This window comes from Colius striatus, chromosome Z (assembly GCF_028858725.1).
Source record: "Colius striatus isolate bColStr4 chromosome Z, bColStr4.1.hap1, whole genome shotgun sequence".
In the NCBI taxonomy this organism is placed as follows: domain Eukaryota; kingdom Metazoa; phylum Chordata; class Aves; order Coliiformes; family Coliidae; genus Colius; species Colius striatus.
The window spans coordinates 33,972,150-33,989,418 of NC_084790.1; the positions used below are offsets into that span (position 1 = coordinate 33,972,150).

The 17,269-nt window shown below is 40.4% G+C and overlaps 1 protein-coding gene across 13 annotated transcripts in view; it reads right to left on the bottom strand.

Moving 5' to 3' along the window:
• Positions 1–17,269, bottom strand: part of PIGG (phosphatidylinositol glycan anchor biosynthesis class G (EMM blood group)) — an 88,759-nt gene that overhangs the window by 39,457 nt on the left and 32,033 nt on the right. For 12 of the 13 annotated variants that reach the window (XR_009820845.1, XR_009820844.1, XR_009820842.1 and 9 more), the window contains exons 10-11: positions 8,520–8,711; positions 3,245–3,554 (exon numbers count right to left, since the gene is read on the bottom strand). Coding sequence is in view for 9 of the 13 variants with exons in the window: in XM_062018127.1 (XP_061874111.1) it covers positions 3,245–3,554; positions 8,520–8,711 (502 nt within the window). In the remaining 4 variants the exon portion in view is untranslated. The remainder of the gene's footprint in view (positions 1–3,244; positions 3,555–8,519; positions 8,712–17,269) is intronic. The other variant, XM_062018132.1, reaches the window with a different exon arrangement.

Genomic DNA, 17,269 nt, shown 5'->3' on the forward strand with positions numbered 1-17,269 from the left:
TGTTAGCTTTAGTAGCCACAAAATTTGAGGTAAGAAGGACATTTAAATCTATGCCAGCAGTGCTCATCATGCCTAGTAATACAGTTGTGCTTTCTTCACATCTCTCCCTGACTAGCATTCAAGTAAAGAAACCAGTCACTCCAGAAGTAATACATGGATGACTAGCTGGTACCAAGGGAAGCTGAATAGAGGTCTATACTGAAGCTGAGAGTTTGACGGACTTCTCCTAGCAGAAACAGCCCAGTTGTTCTTCCTCAATGTTTATTCAGTATTTGAGAAAAAACGATACCAACATTGTCTGAAACACATTTTGACTCACTTAGGAAAGGGCTCTAAGGCTTTGCTATGTATTACCATGGCTAAGACTGGTAGTTGCCAAATTTGAGATACCTGCAGTTTACTCAGTAAGAACGGTATGCCTTCACTGGAGGACATAGAAATAAGAAAAAGCTGTCACCAAAGACCTCTTGTTTTTCACACAAGGAAAAATATTAAATGGTTTATTCAAAGAATTAAAATCTGTCACTAAACCAGAAAGCTACATCATGAAAAGTATGGGTACTTCAGAGTTCCAGCTTCCATTGATCAGGAAAGGAAAGCTGGAAATTCATACATAATCATGCAAAATCATCCACGGCTTCTCCTGAGGACAGTCATCTATAGTACTCTTGAGATACATGCAACGACTTAAAAAGCTTGAGTACCTGCATCTGTCACAAGAGGTGTGAGTAAAGACGGGAACCTGCACTGCCATGAGAAGACAGTGTTTTTAACACACAGATACTACCTCTATGCGTTTGGGAGAGGGAGGTTCTGGTGCGGGGGTAGGGGCTAGATCTTTTATATATCAGGTATACAAAGTGGCACAGAAATTGTTGTGTTCATCTGTTGTATATCAGGTTCGGATCTTACATCTGTAGTTCAGTGACTGCCAGATAATTAAGGGCCATTGATACATGATTGCCAGTTAATTTTGTGTCACTAATAAATCAATAAGACACTTCAGTCCTGATTTTAAGCTACAGAAATTGAGCAAATTTCCCTCACAGTAAGTCATTCATGCTCTGAATTCTGAGCTCAGAAGAAAGGGAAGTTGAAACTTAAACATATCCAAGAAAAAATAACTAATTAAGAAGGTGCTTTTGTAGGTTGTTGAGTTTTTAATCTCCCCTGGTAGTGCAGACCAGAATGCTGCATACCGAGCAAATCTACATACAAAAAGCATAAAATTAAACACAATTTCTGTTAAAAGTTTCTTCCATCCTTGGACCTACAGTCCCAGACAAAACCACCTATTCTCAGAACAAATTCAGAGAAATTTGCCAGTCAAAGAGAGAGCATTACTAGATTTTTACTTTTGTAGTTTCTGTAATGTTTTTAACTACCAGCTCAGTCATCCTACTTTTCTACAACTAATATTTTGCATAAGATAATTGCTTTAAAGTGGGAAAGATAAAAAGATCTTAAACTCTCCTAGCCTTCTATAATTCAATTTGTTCCTTTCCATATCTGCAGAACAGCTTTTTCATCAAAGAATAAAAGAATAACGATAACACATGAAGAGTGGTATTTTGGTCAAACTCATAATCTCCATCCTAGAAAAAGCATCTAATATGAATGTGCTTAGAGCATTTTTAGAAGACAGCTGAAAACCATGTGCTTATAGCATTTGAGAATACTAAAAACTTGTTCTGTAAGGAGTGAGGAGTGGAAGAAACTTCCATCTGTCTTCATGCTTAAAATCACTTCTTTCTTTAGCAGAATTGATTTCTCTATTTTAAAACATCCATAAAATGTTTTCAGAATTGAAAAAAAAAAAGATAAATAAATAGAGAAAAACAGAGAAAACAGATAAATAGGCCACAACCAAAACTGCTTTCAAAATTCCTCCTATTCTGTCATTTTACTGTGTCTTGGGCATTCTGAATAGACACATACCTTGGTTTTACAAGCAGACAGACAAAAAAGTTTGCAAAAGACTGTTGACAAGCTCTTCAGAAATTGATTTTTTTTTCAAAGGTGCCCTGTGCTAAAGGTGGTGATCAATGACACAGAATCAAATTGGAGGCCTGTGGCCAGTGGAGTTCCACGGGGATCGGTTCTGATGCCAGTCTTGTTCGACACCTTCATCAACAACCTGGATGAGGGGACAAAGTGTACCCTCAGCAAGTTGGCTGATGACACCAAACTGGGCTGATTCCCCAGAAGGCTGTGCTGCCATTCAGTGAGATCTCGACCAGCTTGAGAGTTGGGCAGAGGAATCTCATGAGTTTCAACAAGGACAAGTGCAGAGTCCTGCATCTGGGAAGGAACAATCCCATGCACCAGTACAGGCTGGGGGTCAAACTGCTGAACAGCAGCTCTGCAGAGAGAGACCTGGGAGTCCTGATTGATAATAACCTGAACATTAATCGGCATTATGCCCTCGTGGCCAAGAAGGCCAATGGCATCTTGGGATGCATCAAGAAGAGTGTGGCCAGCAGGTTGAGGGAGGTTCTGCTCCCCATCTACTCTGCCCTGGTGAGGCCTCATCTGGAGTCCTGTGTCCAGTTCTGGGCTTCCCAGCTCAAGAGAGACAGAGAACTTCTGGAGAGAGTCCAGTACAGGGCCACCAAGATCATCAGGGGACTAGAACATCTTCCTTATGACGAAAGGCTGTCAGAACTGGGGCTGTTTAGTCTAGAAATGAGGAGGCTGAGAGGGGATCTTATTAATATTTACATATATCTAAATGGTGGGTGTCTGGAGGTTGAGGCATCCCTTTTTTCTATGGCATCTAGCAACAGGACAAGGAGTAATGGGATGAAGCTGGAACACAAAAAGTTCCATTTAAACATAAGATAAAACTATTTCACTGTGAGGGTGATGGAACACTGGCACAGGCTGCCCAGGGAGGGTGTGCAGTCTTCTTTGGAGTTCTTCAAGACCCACCTGGACACGTTCCTGTATGACCTGATCTTAGTGGACCTGCTTCTGCAGGGGGGTTGGACTAGATGATCTCTAAAGGTCTCTTCCAACCCCTACCATTCTAAATTCTAAAATAATCTAAGTAAATCTACAGAAAGGGTAAGTTAATAGTGTATGCACCTTTTCTTTATTCTGAAAACATTAATAATTTTAAACCCTTCTGAGAACTCAATAAACTCTTCCACTCCGAGTTGTGGCTGTCTTTTTATTCACAATTATTTCTCTTGAAAACAACTTCCCCCTCCCACCACTGTAGCACACAGAGTATTCAACTCACCTGAAAATAGAAGAAAGCTTGGCCAAACCAGTAGTGCATGATAGTAGTCTGTGCAGCATCAAATGTCAAAGGTCTCCAGATATATTTTGTCATCATTGTCTGAATCAGCAGACAAAACACCAAGACTGGTAAATTATGAGGTCTAAACAGAAGGGCTGCTAGTAGAACCAATCCACTATACACTTCCCACAATCCTGTACTCTTCACACTGGGGTCTGTAGAAATAAACTGTGACTTCAGTAAATCCTTAGTTCCGGTGAAGACTATGCCAAGAATAAAGACATAAACAAAACGAGCTTCGGTAATCCCCCTAAAGAGGAAATTTAAAAATAAAAAGGCAATAATTAATAAATAAGACATAAAGATGAGTACTTACTAACACTTATTTCACAGGTCGAAGAGTCTTTCAAGAAAGGTGCAAGACCAATTAAGTTCTGTCAGACTAGTTAAATTCTAAGGCTGATATTGGCTAATTTCATGAGACAGCTTTATCAAATATAGAAACTCTAAAAATGGATCATACCTAAATTACACCACCTTCAAAACAACTCTCACCAAAAAAACCCAGCTTGTGCCAAAAACTAATCTAAGGTATAAAAATAAAACTATACTTCAATTACTGTAACCAAAAATACATTTTTTGGTATTACTATTCAAGGTCTAGATCCATGAATATATTCATACAAACATGCCACGTATACAGCATAGTGAATTTTAAAAACAAACACTCCCTAGAGTGATTTGGAAACTTTATTTCAGTAATTAAATTGACTTAAAAATGAGTATTCCTTTTAAGTGGTTCAGCTCACTCACACAAACATCTCTTTCTTTTAGACAACCGAAAAGACCATGATAGTATTTGAAAATCCTTATTTCAGTCTGATATTTCTGCACATTTCAGACATTTTCTCACCTTTCACAGCTGCTCAGATACATGGCCATGCTGGCTTATAAAAGCACATTTTTCCCTCATAACTGTACACATTTCAAAAATTTCTAACTAATCTCATAAAAAAGGAAATTGATTAACTAGTAAGTGTAATTAGCATCTCTTATGTTCATTGAACCTCTAAATTCATTGGCCTCTTTATTTCCAGTGAAAGTCATCTTCTGAAGGAAGCGTATCATCTCCTCCAAAAATGACAAGGACCACTAAGCTTAAAAACTGTGGCTTGCTATTCTACAAGTGCAAGGCCCAAGGGAAAAAAAATGAAAGAAAATAGTCTTATGCTTATTGGGGGGAAAAAAAAAGGTTGCGGTGCAAGCTAAACTCTAATAATAACCTAATGAATTCACCAAATGAGCATATTAAAAAATTATTGCTCTAAATATATTTTTCAACTTGTAAAAATACACAATATCTACATACTCCGATTGATATACATTTGATATACATGATCCTTAGGGATTACCAGTAACTTTATATGAGCAGACTCCTATAAAATTAATAAAGTTCATTCGAAAGTGAGGATTCTTGAGTCATCTGGACTTAGTAATATATGACACTAAAATAACAAAAGCAGAGTTACACTTGGTGTAGCTAGTGTAGGTAGCTGACCGTGGAGGACACCACCAGTCAAAATTTCTAGAAATAAATTTCTCCTTTTAATTTTAATTCTTTTTTTGAGTCTTTGGAAGGTCACTCTCCTGCTCGAACAGGTACTAACAAATGAGCTTGAATTCAATGGGTTATTTTCCGTATACAGGGAAAAGAAGCAAAAAGCAAGAGGAGACATAATAAGCAACAGTATTTACACGTTCTGTTTTCTTTTTGCACCCACAGAACAAAGAAAAAAGGTAAAACCACTGCCTGATAAGTGATGTGGCCTCCCTAAATCTGAATACAGTGCTTTGTTCCGTGGTTTAGCTTTCAATGGTTTAAACTCATCTCATGGTCTATGCAAAGGGGCTTTACTATTTTGTCCCCCTAAATAGCAAGCCTTTGTAAAACCCTTCTAAGGGCCAATAGATTTTTCCTTTTGGGGGGAAAAAATAAAAATCAGTGAAGTTTACAGAGGTCCAATGTTTCTGGCTAATGCAGAAATTCAGTGCCTTTTTTCAGTATCTCTGGTAATTCTGACATAATTACCACCATAAAAATAGCCAAATACATTTATGTGATTTAGATGTAAAAATTTAGCAAATAGCTTTGGGTAATTCTGACCATTAAATGAGTAAAGAGAAAATAGAAATTAACCAGTTGATGTAAATTTAAAAAGCCAATTTTCTTAGAAATACACTACTATTATTTCTTTTGTTTGTGTACGGTATCTATTCATCTTCTTCACTGCACAAATTACAAATTTTAAAAACAACTCTGAGGAAAACTGATGGCCAAATTACTTCCTTGACATTTTTAAATTTAGAGGTTATCCTAGTGTAAGTCATAGAAGACAGGACACATTTCAATTGTCTTTTCTCCCTCATCCAGCTTCCAGTGGTTGTAACATTCAGAGAAAAAAACCCAAAACTAACTAATCTTCAGTACAGAGAGGGGGTATTTCAGAGCAAAGATTCGCCATCTTGCAGAAGAAAGTGTTATGCATGAAAAATGCAATGGCTGCCTAGAGCTTTTTCTCATATTACACAAAACTATCTCTACATTGCACCTGAACCTGGAGCTACTTCTTATCATGAACACGCTGAAGTTACCTCTAGACACATTTAAAAGGTTAAAAGTCTTGGGTTTGTTTCTGCTGGTATTTAAGACAGGTTTTTACAGCTTATCATATCCGTCATCTAATAAAGATGAGCTAGGAGAACTACACCAACACATCAGCTAATATCTGAAACCTACTAACATCTGTCCACTGTTTCTTTTGACATGCTGTGTTGGGAGTCTTGCCAAAGACAGTGTGTTTGAGAAGTTAGTCATCTTGTACAAACCATGTCTGCTTAATACAGTAGGCCTAAGAGGGCCTTGTACTTCAGGCTTGAGAAGTGCACATGGTAGCATGAGAAGATGCTGCAAGGGACCATGCTGGAACCCCTGCACTGGCCTGTGTTGTGTGCCAGCAGGCACTGTGATAGATAATATTGTGACATAGCAGGACTAGACACAGGGGTTTGTTTTAGCTTGTTTGGGTTGTATTGTTGGTGGTTTTCTTACATAAAATAAAAGGAACCATGGTATGGGAGGGAGGCAGAACCTCTGCACAGATGGGTCCTGTGTGCCATAGCATGCCATGGTAAGATTTATGTGGAGTCTGTCTGATGCTTCATAAAAGGACCTATATTCCTCTTTCATTTTATTTTGTTAAAACAGATGTTTTGTTACACATTTGTTGTTGGTCCTCTTTCCTTGGAGGTCTTCAAGATCCACTTCGACATGTTGCTATGCGACTGATCCAGGTGGATCTGCTTCTGTAGGGGGGCTGGACTAGATGATCTATAAAGGTCCCTTCAAAACCCTACCATTCTATGACTCTATGATATAAAGGTCTGACACAAAAAACCTGTGTCTTTCTGATTATAACTGTGATCAATATGCTGACTAAACAATTAGCAAATTTCCCACAATGTTTTGTCTGTAGTATTTAAGTACTCCACATATTTCTCTAATCTTGTTTTATTTGCAGCTCAATGTCTAATGTTCTGTCCCACATTACAATATTTTTCTTCTCACTGCAAGGACAGTGTGACTGAGGTCACACTCAAAAATCAGGCAAGTCTCAAACAGAAAGCACAATCCTACAGGCTCAGTAAAGATTACTATTACTTTCACATCCAGCAGAACTAGTATACAATATTAGCATTACTATGTTCAATTTTTTGAGATAGAATGTAAGCAAATTTATCTAGATGTATATGCATATTTGCTCTGTAACAGGCCTTCTATATGTCCTAAGACCTTCTTCTAGAGGGTTTGTTTTCCATTTATGTACATCTTGTGAATCTCTGGTCCATGATTAAGAAGGTCCAACAAAACCCTCTGTATTCATATCAAATTCAAAATGTGTGTGAAAGTGTACTACATCCAGAAGACAACTGTTATACAACTTATCTTCCATGATTCTGTCTTTCTCATCAAATGTCCTAACTGATTCCAGAAGTTTTCCACATCTCTTTGACATTCCCAAAACATTGAAGAGCCAGGTACAATCCAAAAGTAAAATGTATCATAAGAAAAGTTACTTTGCACATTCCAAAAGTAGTCATTAGTGAAAGAGCTAATAGCTTCCTTACAGTTACAGACTAGTTCTATAAGAAACGTCAACATTCATGTTAGTATGCACAGCCTAGAACTCAAGAAGGATTTGGTGACATCTGGAAAGGTCATACCTTACAGGACACTCACCTGCAAAGGAAAGATACAGAAAAGCAACTCTCTCAATCACTGCCTAAGACTTTTTAAAAACTGGGAAGTAGCTAAATAAGCTTAGCATGCACTCTGCTAAATGTGGCAACTCCATCTAAAACAACACGACCTGATACATTTGAAGTTTCTTTGTAACACAAACACAGGGAATGGTGTGGTAGTTTGAGCCTGGCTGGATGCCAGGTGCCCACCACACCGCTTTACCCCCCACCTCCTCAGCAAGCCAGGGAAGGGGAGAAAATAAGATGGGAATCTCGTGGGTTGAGATAAAAGCAGTTTAATAAATAAGCAGCAAAGCCGCGCGCGCGGGAAGCAAAGCAGAAGCAGATAAGCTGTTACTCTCTACTTCCCATCAGCAGCGATGTCCGGCCACCTCCCGAGAAGCAGGGCTTCAGTACGCGTAGCGGTTGCTTTGGGAAGGCCAGAAATGAATCTCGCCTCCTCTTCCTGCTCCTTTCCCCCAGTTTATATTCCTGAGCTGACGTCATATGGTATGGAATATCTCCTTGGTCAGCCTGGGTCAGCTGTCCTGGCCATAGTCCCTCCCAAGATCATGCCCACTCACAGCTATTGGTGAAGGTGGGGGAAGGAATGCTGGAGGGACAGCCCTGATGCTGTGCAAGCGGTAGTCATAATATTGATATCAACAGTAAGCACAGCACTGCAGGAGCTGCTGTGGAAAATCACTACCGTCCCAGACCCACTACAAATGGCTATTAGATTTTTCTCCTATTAATTCTTATCTAATTGGCTTCTGATCTGTTACAGTTTAAAGATGAGGCTCAAAATTATGCACAGACCACAAAAACGGAGGGCTGGCCACCTACAAAGTGGAGCTTTATTCATAAGAAGGTTAATTCCACCTGAGACTTAATGTCCCCTCCTACTTCACCCCCTGATATCCAAAGCGCTAACACCGCTCTAGAAACAGTGGTATATATCTGTGGATTAACTTACTTTGAAATATCTTTGCTGTCATGTTGCCACGGAAATATGACATTTCCAATAGCTGCCCGGTAACTGTAGACTCCCAGGAGCCCAAGTGCCATTGCAATTTTCGAAACAAGAGAGCATCTTCTTTGAACCAGAAAGAAGATTGCAAGCAGGGAGACTGCAGCCAACAAGGAGAGTATAGATTTATGTTCAGAGCTGGGGAAAAAAGCAAAGAAAACAAACCCCTTCAAACCACTGTAATTACTGCTAAATACATTTGACAGAGTCTTAGCTACAGCACTGTATTTCCATATTAATCACTACACTGACATATGTTACGAACTTTCTAAGAGGTATGGTAAAATATTTTGGTATTTTTAGAAAAGTGGTTTTATTAATGAGGTTATCTATTCAAGCACACGTTTAAAAGTCTAATTACTGTATTCTACCATATGATAGCTATCTTGTTGATTATACAAAAGCTCAGCTGCATATTACATAAAGGAAAACGGTCTAATGTTTTTAAACTAAGTTTGTTACTTATACATTTTGAAACTGCATTTTACTTATACTACAGCATTTGAAAGCATAAGGCAGAAAAAATTTTGCACTGTAGAAACAGTACCATTCTTTTTAAATAACTGCACATATACACTTTGTTTCATTTTAGACATAGGAAACATCACATAGACAAAATGACCAGAAATAGACTTACATAGTTTAACGCATACACACAAACACATTACCACAATATGATTCCCTTACAGAACTACAGCATCTTGCACTGGATCAATACATATAAGCGATATAAACACAAAATTCACATCATGGTCAAGGAGATTTCAGACACAATTTATTTGTTCCCCTGCATCTTAAATAGGTAACACTCACTCCAGAGTCTAGGACGTTTAATTGAGCATGCTGCCAATGTTATGTATTTAAATCTACAGTGACACCAATTAGCACTGCAAAATATAATGGGGTAAGGTCTGCACTCTATCCCTACCACAGCTAGCTATGCAACTTCAGAAAGCACACTGTAATCCAAGAACTGTTAACCCCTGCCTACTGCAAATATTCCCAGTACCTTAAATCTAGAATCAAAACATAGAATATAGAATGGTAGGGGTTGGAAGAGACCTTTAGAGATCATCTAGTCCAACCCTCCTACAGAAGCAGGTCCACCTAAATCAGGTCACGTAGGAATGTGTCCAGGTGGAGCTTGAAGACCTCCAAGGAACCCACAACCCCTCTGGGCAGCCTGTGCCACTGCTCCATCACCCTCACAGTGAAAAAGTTTTTTCTTATATTTAAATGGAACTTTTTGTGTTTCAGCTTCATCCCATTGCCCCTTGTTCTATTGCTAGATACCACAGAAAAAAAGGGATGTCCCAACCTCCTGACATCCACCATTTAGATGTTTGTAAATATTAGTAAGATCCCCTCTCAGTCTCCTCATTTCTAGACTAAACAGCCCCAGTTCCCGTAGCCCTTCCTTGTGTGAAAATGTTCCAGTCCCCTGATCATCTTGGTGGCCCTGTGCTGGACTCTCTCCAGAAGTTCCCTGTCTCTCTTGAGCTGAGGAGCCCAAAAGTGGACACAGGACTACAGATGAGGCCTCACCAGGGTAAAATATAGGGGGAGCAGAACCTCCCTCGACCTGCTGGCCACACTCTTCTTGATGCACCCCAAGATGCCATTGGCCTTCTTGGCCACGAGGGCCAAGGGCTCCATCTTCCGTCTTCTACACTTCACAATGCCATGATGAAACATCACCAACTGCAGCAAACTGGCAGTAGGCCATTAGCTGCATCAACTCAGACCGCACTTAAGAAACTCCAGTTTTATCTTTGGTTCAATCAAAATTATAGTACTTCAAACAGGTTTACTTTCTTATTCCCTACTATATGCTTCATTAGGAGTCTGACCAGTAGCTGCTTCAGCTCTCGTTCTTGGAAAAATCACAGATGACAAGTGGCAGAAAAATTTCCCTGTTGGTCCTCCCTGCAGGGAGTGTTTGACCTGCAGTCAAACACTTCATACAACTTATCAAGACTCCCAAGAGATGCACTTCTCTCTGCAGGCCAGCAGAGGAAAGTGAGAAGAAGAAGTAGAACATGACAGGAGAGAAAATGCAGTCTTCTGTTTCCTGCTCACCATTGCTCTTCTATAGCAGGAGACAGCAGAAGCAGTGAATCGACTGTGAAGATAGCACAAATGTTATCTCTTAAGATAAACACAAATAACTAATTTAGTAGCCACTGTATTTTTCAAATTAACCTCTGCAGAAAATTTTAATAGCTTTTAGGCCATACTTTCCTTGGCTGCATATTGTATGAGAACAAGATAAAAGAAAACAGGCATAAATAACAGCATCACTATTGTGCACTTCAGTCAAGACACCCTTGCAAATGGAACATAACAATACTTTTTTTTTTTTTAATTCTACCTGTAAGAAGTACTTGCTGGTGCTGTATCAAGCAAGACACTCATTGACAGCTGTGATTTCCTACAGCGAACATTTCAAATCATACTCTAACTCCCCTGAAAAGAAAGTTCTCAGAAAAGGTCTAATAGACAATAAGGGTATATTTGAAGTCATATGTACATCAGTAACTAACGATGCAATCTCAACTCCTAGAAGAGGGGGTTTTATCCAATTTGTGTTTTGGATTTTTTTTAATCATGTAAACTTGTTGGGGAAAAAAAAAACCAACCTACTTCAGTGTTTCACAGTTTTCTGAAGAAACAACAAAAGGATTTCAAGCAAGTGAACTCAGGTCAGCATAAATCACCTACAGTTCCAAGATTTTTTCTGCCATGGTTCTTACAATTAGGCAGCTAAGTGCATATTAAATTTGCACGTATTCAGAAAGGGGACTGTATTTCATCAACACAGAGTCCAGTCATTTATCAAAGTTGTAAATGATTCTACCCAGAAATACAAGCATGAGCTCTGATCTCAGCTGAACTGTAGTGGGTTTTGCCCAAACCACAAAACAGAAAGTAAAGTAGCAATAGTTTCCTAAGTGAGAACTTGGGAAAGGGGGAAGGAAAAAAAACAGATACTTGGCTTTGTGTTAGTACAGTAAGAGCTTGTAGTCTTCTACATTTTTAAGCATCTAGTAACAGAAAAAAGACTGAAGAAATTTCTTTCCATTGCTTTGACCTGACCTCACTGTTGCAGCTACAAGTAGAATGAAAGGAAATATAAATGTGCACATAAAGTATACTTTATGTGGATAAGACTTTTTTAAAATTGTTTACTTTCATTCTAGTACATACAACACAATACACAGAACGCACATGATATGCTACTTTTGGGGGAAATGGTATTTGGGGATGGTTGAGCACATCACTAAAAGAAAGCATTATCCTCTTCCCGCACTGCTGTTTCTCATCACTTCTCTTTAAGCTGATGCTGTCATTGACTTCAACAGTAAGCAGCTCTGACACTTTTCAGCTATCAGCTCTGACCAAAATTAACAGCCAAATGAAGCAACCAAGTGCCAACTAATTAAAAAGAAAAACTAGCTTCCAGGCAAATTTAGGAATCATATATTCTCTTCTGCTTCATACACGTAAAGGGGATTGTATTTAATCAACACAGAGTCCAGATACATAGCAAAGTTGAGAATTATTTTTGCTCTTTTTCCCACCAAAGCTTTCTTTTTTTACTTTGTAGCAGGTTTTACAAGGTCTCTCTGCCAATCAGTAAGAACATTTTCCTTATTATAGCACTGTTGAATGTATCCATAGTAGCCAAATTCAACATACTACTGGTAGATTGACTTTCTGTGTATTTGTCATAATTTAGCAACGACCAGCTTTTGCTTGGTAACAGGGGAAGTGGGTTGCAGTGAAGACTCAGTAAAGAGTTTTTGGAGTCTCCCCCAGCTCCTGGTTTCAGACCCACCTCCAGCCCGGCTGGGCCAATCTGATGTTTCTGCGATCACTATTTGGGGACGAGAATTTGAAGTGCTGGTAGATGTAAGAGTGATACAAGATGGAAGCGACCACACAGACCCCACAGAGGAGGAAGAAAAGGAGCAGCACCAGACCAGAGATCCCTCTCTGAGCCATGGTGAGAATGCAGGCTGTACCCCTACAACCCATGCAAGGCACTGGCAGGACTGAGAGCCACCAGCAGCTCCGTGTGAGTGCACCTGGATGGGTGAGGGACTGTGTGAGGGGGTGGCCATGGCGCAGGCTGCGCTGGAGAGCCTGCGCGCCGCAGAGCAGCCCCACACGAGAGGCAGAGAGGAGCTGCAGCCTTTGGGATAAATGCACATCGGAGCCGCCTCTGCAGGGCTGCCATGTGTGTGAGGTACCCACGGACTTGCAGGGAGGATGGGTGTGGAGCCCACCTGCCCTGAGAAGAGATAAACAGTAGAAGCTATCAGAAATAGACTGAAACCCCCACTCCCTGCCCTCTGTGCCGTTCAGGGGTGGAGGAGGTAAAAACACCTGGATCAGGACTCTGAGCCTGGGAAGAGGGGAGGGGTGGGGAGAAGGTGTTCTTAAAGGGCTGGTTGGCCTCCTCATCATTGTACCATTCTGTACTGTTTTGTGTTGGTTATGTTTTGGGGTTTTATGGTTATGGTTTAGTTGGTGTTGGATTAAACTATTTTCTGTTTTCTTCCCCAGACCAGTAGCCTGGTCTGTTTTGTCCTGGATCTTAAGCAGCAATTAAGCTCTTCCTGACCTTTGGCAATCCTCAGGTCTTTAGTACTTGAGGCTAATTGTGGTCTTTGTTCCCTGATGGGCCTAAACTATGACAGTTTTCCACACAAATCTGCACAACAGTCTCTTTGTCTCAACTGTTTAAGCACTGTCAAGACAAGCAAAAATATAAGTCTGAGTACAAGCACAGATGCCTAAATAGTCAACATGTGAGGGAAAAAAAGAGGTTAGTGTGTTCATTAGTTTGTCTTATAAAGGCCTGAGTAGCTTTAACGCAAACTAACAGTGGTACATATGATTTATTATTACAAAAAATGTGCTATTAAGATATAACTATATAAATTAAACACATGTTTAAACATAGAATACATAGAAATAACATAGAATACATAGAATAACAAATCGACTTTACACGTTGGCCATGCATTTTGGGAAGGGAACTCAGCTTATCATCATCTTTTAAATTATGCCATAAGGAAAACACATCATCTCAATCCTGATCAAAACACTAGGGAAACAGACATCTTTACCACCCTGTTCTCTTGTCAAGTAGAAGCAACAAAAACATTAAAAACCCCAACAAAAGACAATGTGATCATACCTGCCAAATCACAGCTAAGCTACAAACCATGGGATGTGCAAAGATTTAGTTGCATCATTGACTGATATTCCCAAACTTGCCCTGTGAATCATTTCAGACACAAAAACTCACCTATATCCCATCACTCAAGTCCAAAAACTGTGCACTTCAAATGCTGCTATTTGGGTAATCTTTTAACTCTAAGCAACTGAACTGTATGTCAGCACAGGGACATACGTTACATTCTCTTGTTAAGCTAAAACCTGCTCCATTGATTTAAGACAAGATGTAGCTCCACAGCAGCCTAGTGCCAGGGCTGCCAGGATTCTGGTCTTCCACACATGGCAGAATTAGTTACACCAATGAAAGACAGAAGGCAGAATTGTGTTAGGCCCAATGGCACATCATCTTGGCCTGCCACAGCACAGCACCTTGGACTGTTCTGCAATTTTTTAAAGGCCTCCAAAAGTAGAGGTTTGTGATCACTGCTTCTTTCTCAATCAGGCCTGAAAGGCAAGTGGGTATTTGTAAAAGAAAAAACCTGTTTATGTCTGCAGCACTTTGAAAGATGCAGATACTTCCACATTTTGTTTCCACAGGAATTTCAATGGCAGAAATGCTGGCTTGCACACCCTCTCCTTCGTGCATTCCAGTTACTAAGCCTGCAGTGATGCATCTGAAAGCCTAGAGTTTTCAGTCTACTCATTGGGTGACTTCACCATACTGATAAAAAAACAGCTGTGCTGGTAAAATACAGGGGCAGGATGGAAGGGAGGAGCAAGACAGCAGGTACCTTGCCTTATAAGGCAAGAGCTCCTTTAATATACTACTAGAACCAAACAAGTACTACTAAATCAACCTGACAAACTTACATGATGAGATGACTAAGTCAATGAAAAAGCAGAGAGAAGCTGATGTTGTTAATCTTGGCTTTGACATCGTTTTTAACACCATCTCCCAAAATATACTTCACAGGCAACCTAATGCAGTCCAGGGTAGGAAAGTGGACAGAGGTGAACTGGAAACTGGTTGAACTGCCAGGCTCACATGGTTCTGATCAGCAGCACAAAGTTCACCTAGAGGCCAGCTACTAGTGGTCAACTCTAGGGCATGACACTGTTTAAGATCTTCATTAATAACCTGGACAACAGGGAGGATGCCTCCTCATCCAAGTCTGCACGCAATACAGAACCAGGAGGGGTGGCTGATAAAGCAGATGTGTATGCTCCCAGTCAGAGGCATCTCAGCAGGCTGGACAAACAGGCCCAACAGGAACCTTATGAAGCTCAACAAAGGGAAGAGGCAAGTGATCCTGGGATGCATCAAGAAGAGTGTGGCCAGCAAGTCGAGGGAGGTTCTTCTTCCTCTCTACTCTGCCCTGGTGAAGTCTTATCTGGAGTACTGTGTCCAGTTCTGGGCTCCTCAGCTCAAGAGGGACAGAGACCTTCTGGAGAGAGTCCAGCATAGGGCCACCAAGATGATCAGGGGACTGGAACATCTTTCATACGAGAAAAGGCTGAGGGAACTGGGGCTGTTTAGTCTGGAGGAGACTGAGGGGTGATCTTACTAACATTTATAAATATCTAAAGGGTGGATGTCAGGAGGTTGGGACATCCCTTTTTTCTATAGTAGCTAGCAACAGGACAAGAGGTAATGGGATGAAGCTGGAACACAAAAAGTTCCACTTAAACATAAGAAAAAACTATTTTACTGTGAGGGTGACAGAGCACTGGAACAGGCTGCCCAGAGGGGTTGTGGGTTCCTTGGAGGTCTTCAAGATCCACCTGGACACATTCCTACATGACCTGATTTAGGTGGACCTGCTTCTGCAGGGGGGTTGGACTAGATGATCTCTAAAGGTCTCTTCCAACCCCTACAATTCTATGATTCCACCATTCTATGAAGTCCTGCACCTTGGCACAAATAGCTACATGCAGCAGGACAGACTAGGGGCTGCCCGTCTTTTCAGAGGTAGCTCTGACAGTCCTGGTGGACACTGAGTTGATCATCAAGGGAACAATGTGTCCCTACAACAAACAACAGCATTTGAGGCTGCATTATCAAAAACATTACCAGCAGGTTGAGGAAGTTCTCTTCCCCTGTGCTCATCCCTGGGCTCAGTTATGGGTTATCCAGTGTAGTGATGGACTATGAAAATTTTGATGGGATTAGAGTATCTGTTGGGGAAAGGAAAAGCTGAAAGCACTGAGACTGTGCTCAAAACCAGAAAGTTTGGTATGGTTCTTACCAGCTTGATTGGAGGTGGAGTGTGTTAAAAAAAGACGAAATCATATTCTTCTCAGTAGTGCCCAGCAAAAAGACAAGAGGAAATGGACACAACATGAAATAAAGAACATTCTGTTTAAAACAAAGTTTTTCAGAAACAGAAGACAGGTTGTTAAGAATGTGGAGTCTCAACGCCTGGAGATATCAAAGACCTAGCTGGGCAAGGATCTGAGCAATCTGTTCCAGATTACTCTGCTCTGAGTAGCAGGATCAAACCAAACAATTTCCAGAGGTCTCTTCCAACCTCAACCATCTTGTGATTCTGTTGTTTTCACAGATGGATAGGAATTCTGCAAAAAATGCCAATTCCAATTCACAGGAGGAAAAACAAAGCACAAAAATACTTCCCATCTCCCTTAGCAACAAAAAAATCCCTATGCCAGAACAGGTGTAAATAACCTGGGTTTACCTAAGTGGGCTGCTTGGAAGCTTCTGATGGGCAATAGTGTTTGAGCTGGGCATACAGTATTTCCCAGTTTTTGTTATAAATCAGGAAGCCTTAGAAGTGCCTGCTGTAGCTGCAGGCTAGAGTCTACCTGTACTACCTCCCAGAGACCCCACAGACCAAGGCTGTAAGAGGTGTTGCTGCTCTATAGGCATGTCTAGAACCAGGAAATCAAAGGTGGGAGCACCCTTAACTGAGACAAAATCTTTGAAAGTTAAGTTCAGGCATACACATGCAGAAGGCTGGTAGCATTTTCAAGTGTCAGTAAACATTCAAAAGCAATATATCTGAAACAAACAATTTTTCAGCTGCAAGAACATCAAGTCCTTGTTTCATGGCATTCTTGCACTAATACACTTCAAAGAAAAGGTTAACAGTCTGAAAACAACACCTGGCTCAGGAACTTACTGGGAAACTAAATTTTTTAAAGATGCTCAGGATTAATCATAAAGATCTTCTCAATCACACTAAACAACAGCAAATACTGCTCACACACTGTCTTAGCTCACAATGAAGGAGTTCCTTATCATGTAGACTTTATGTTGGGAATATGACACTTTCTCAACCCCTCGCCTCAAGAGGAGGAATGAATGGTAAAAGCTTTGGTATAGAACCACTGCTATAATGCAATAAATTCCCTTGTAACTCATGTTTTTCAGCACTCATGACTATAACAGAAATTAGCATGTTATCTGTGAGGCTGCCATTAAGTCACAAGTCTCATACAAGTTCATTTGCATATGTTCCTTTTAATGAACAACAGATGACATTTTCATCCAC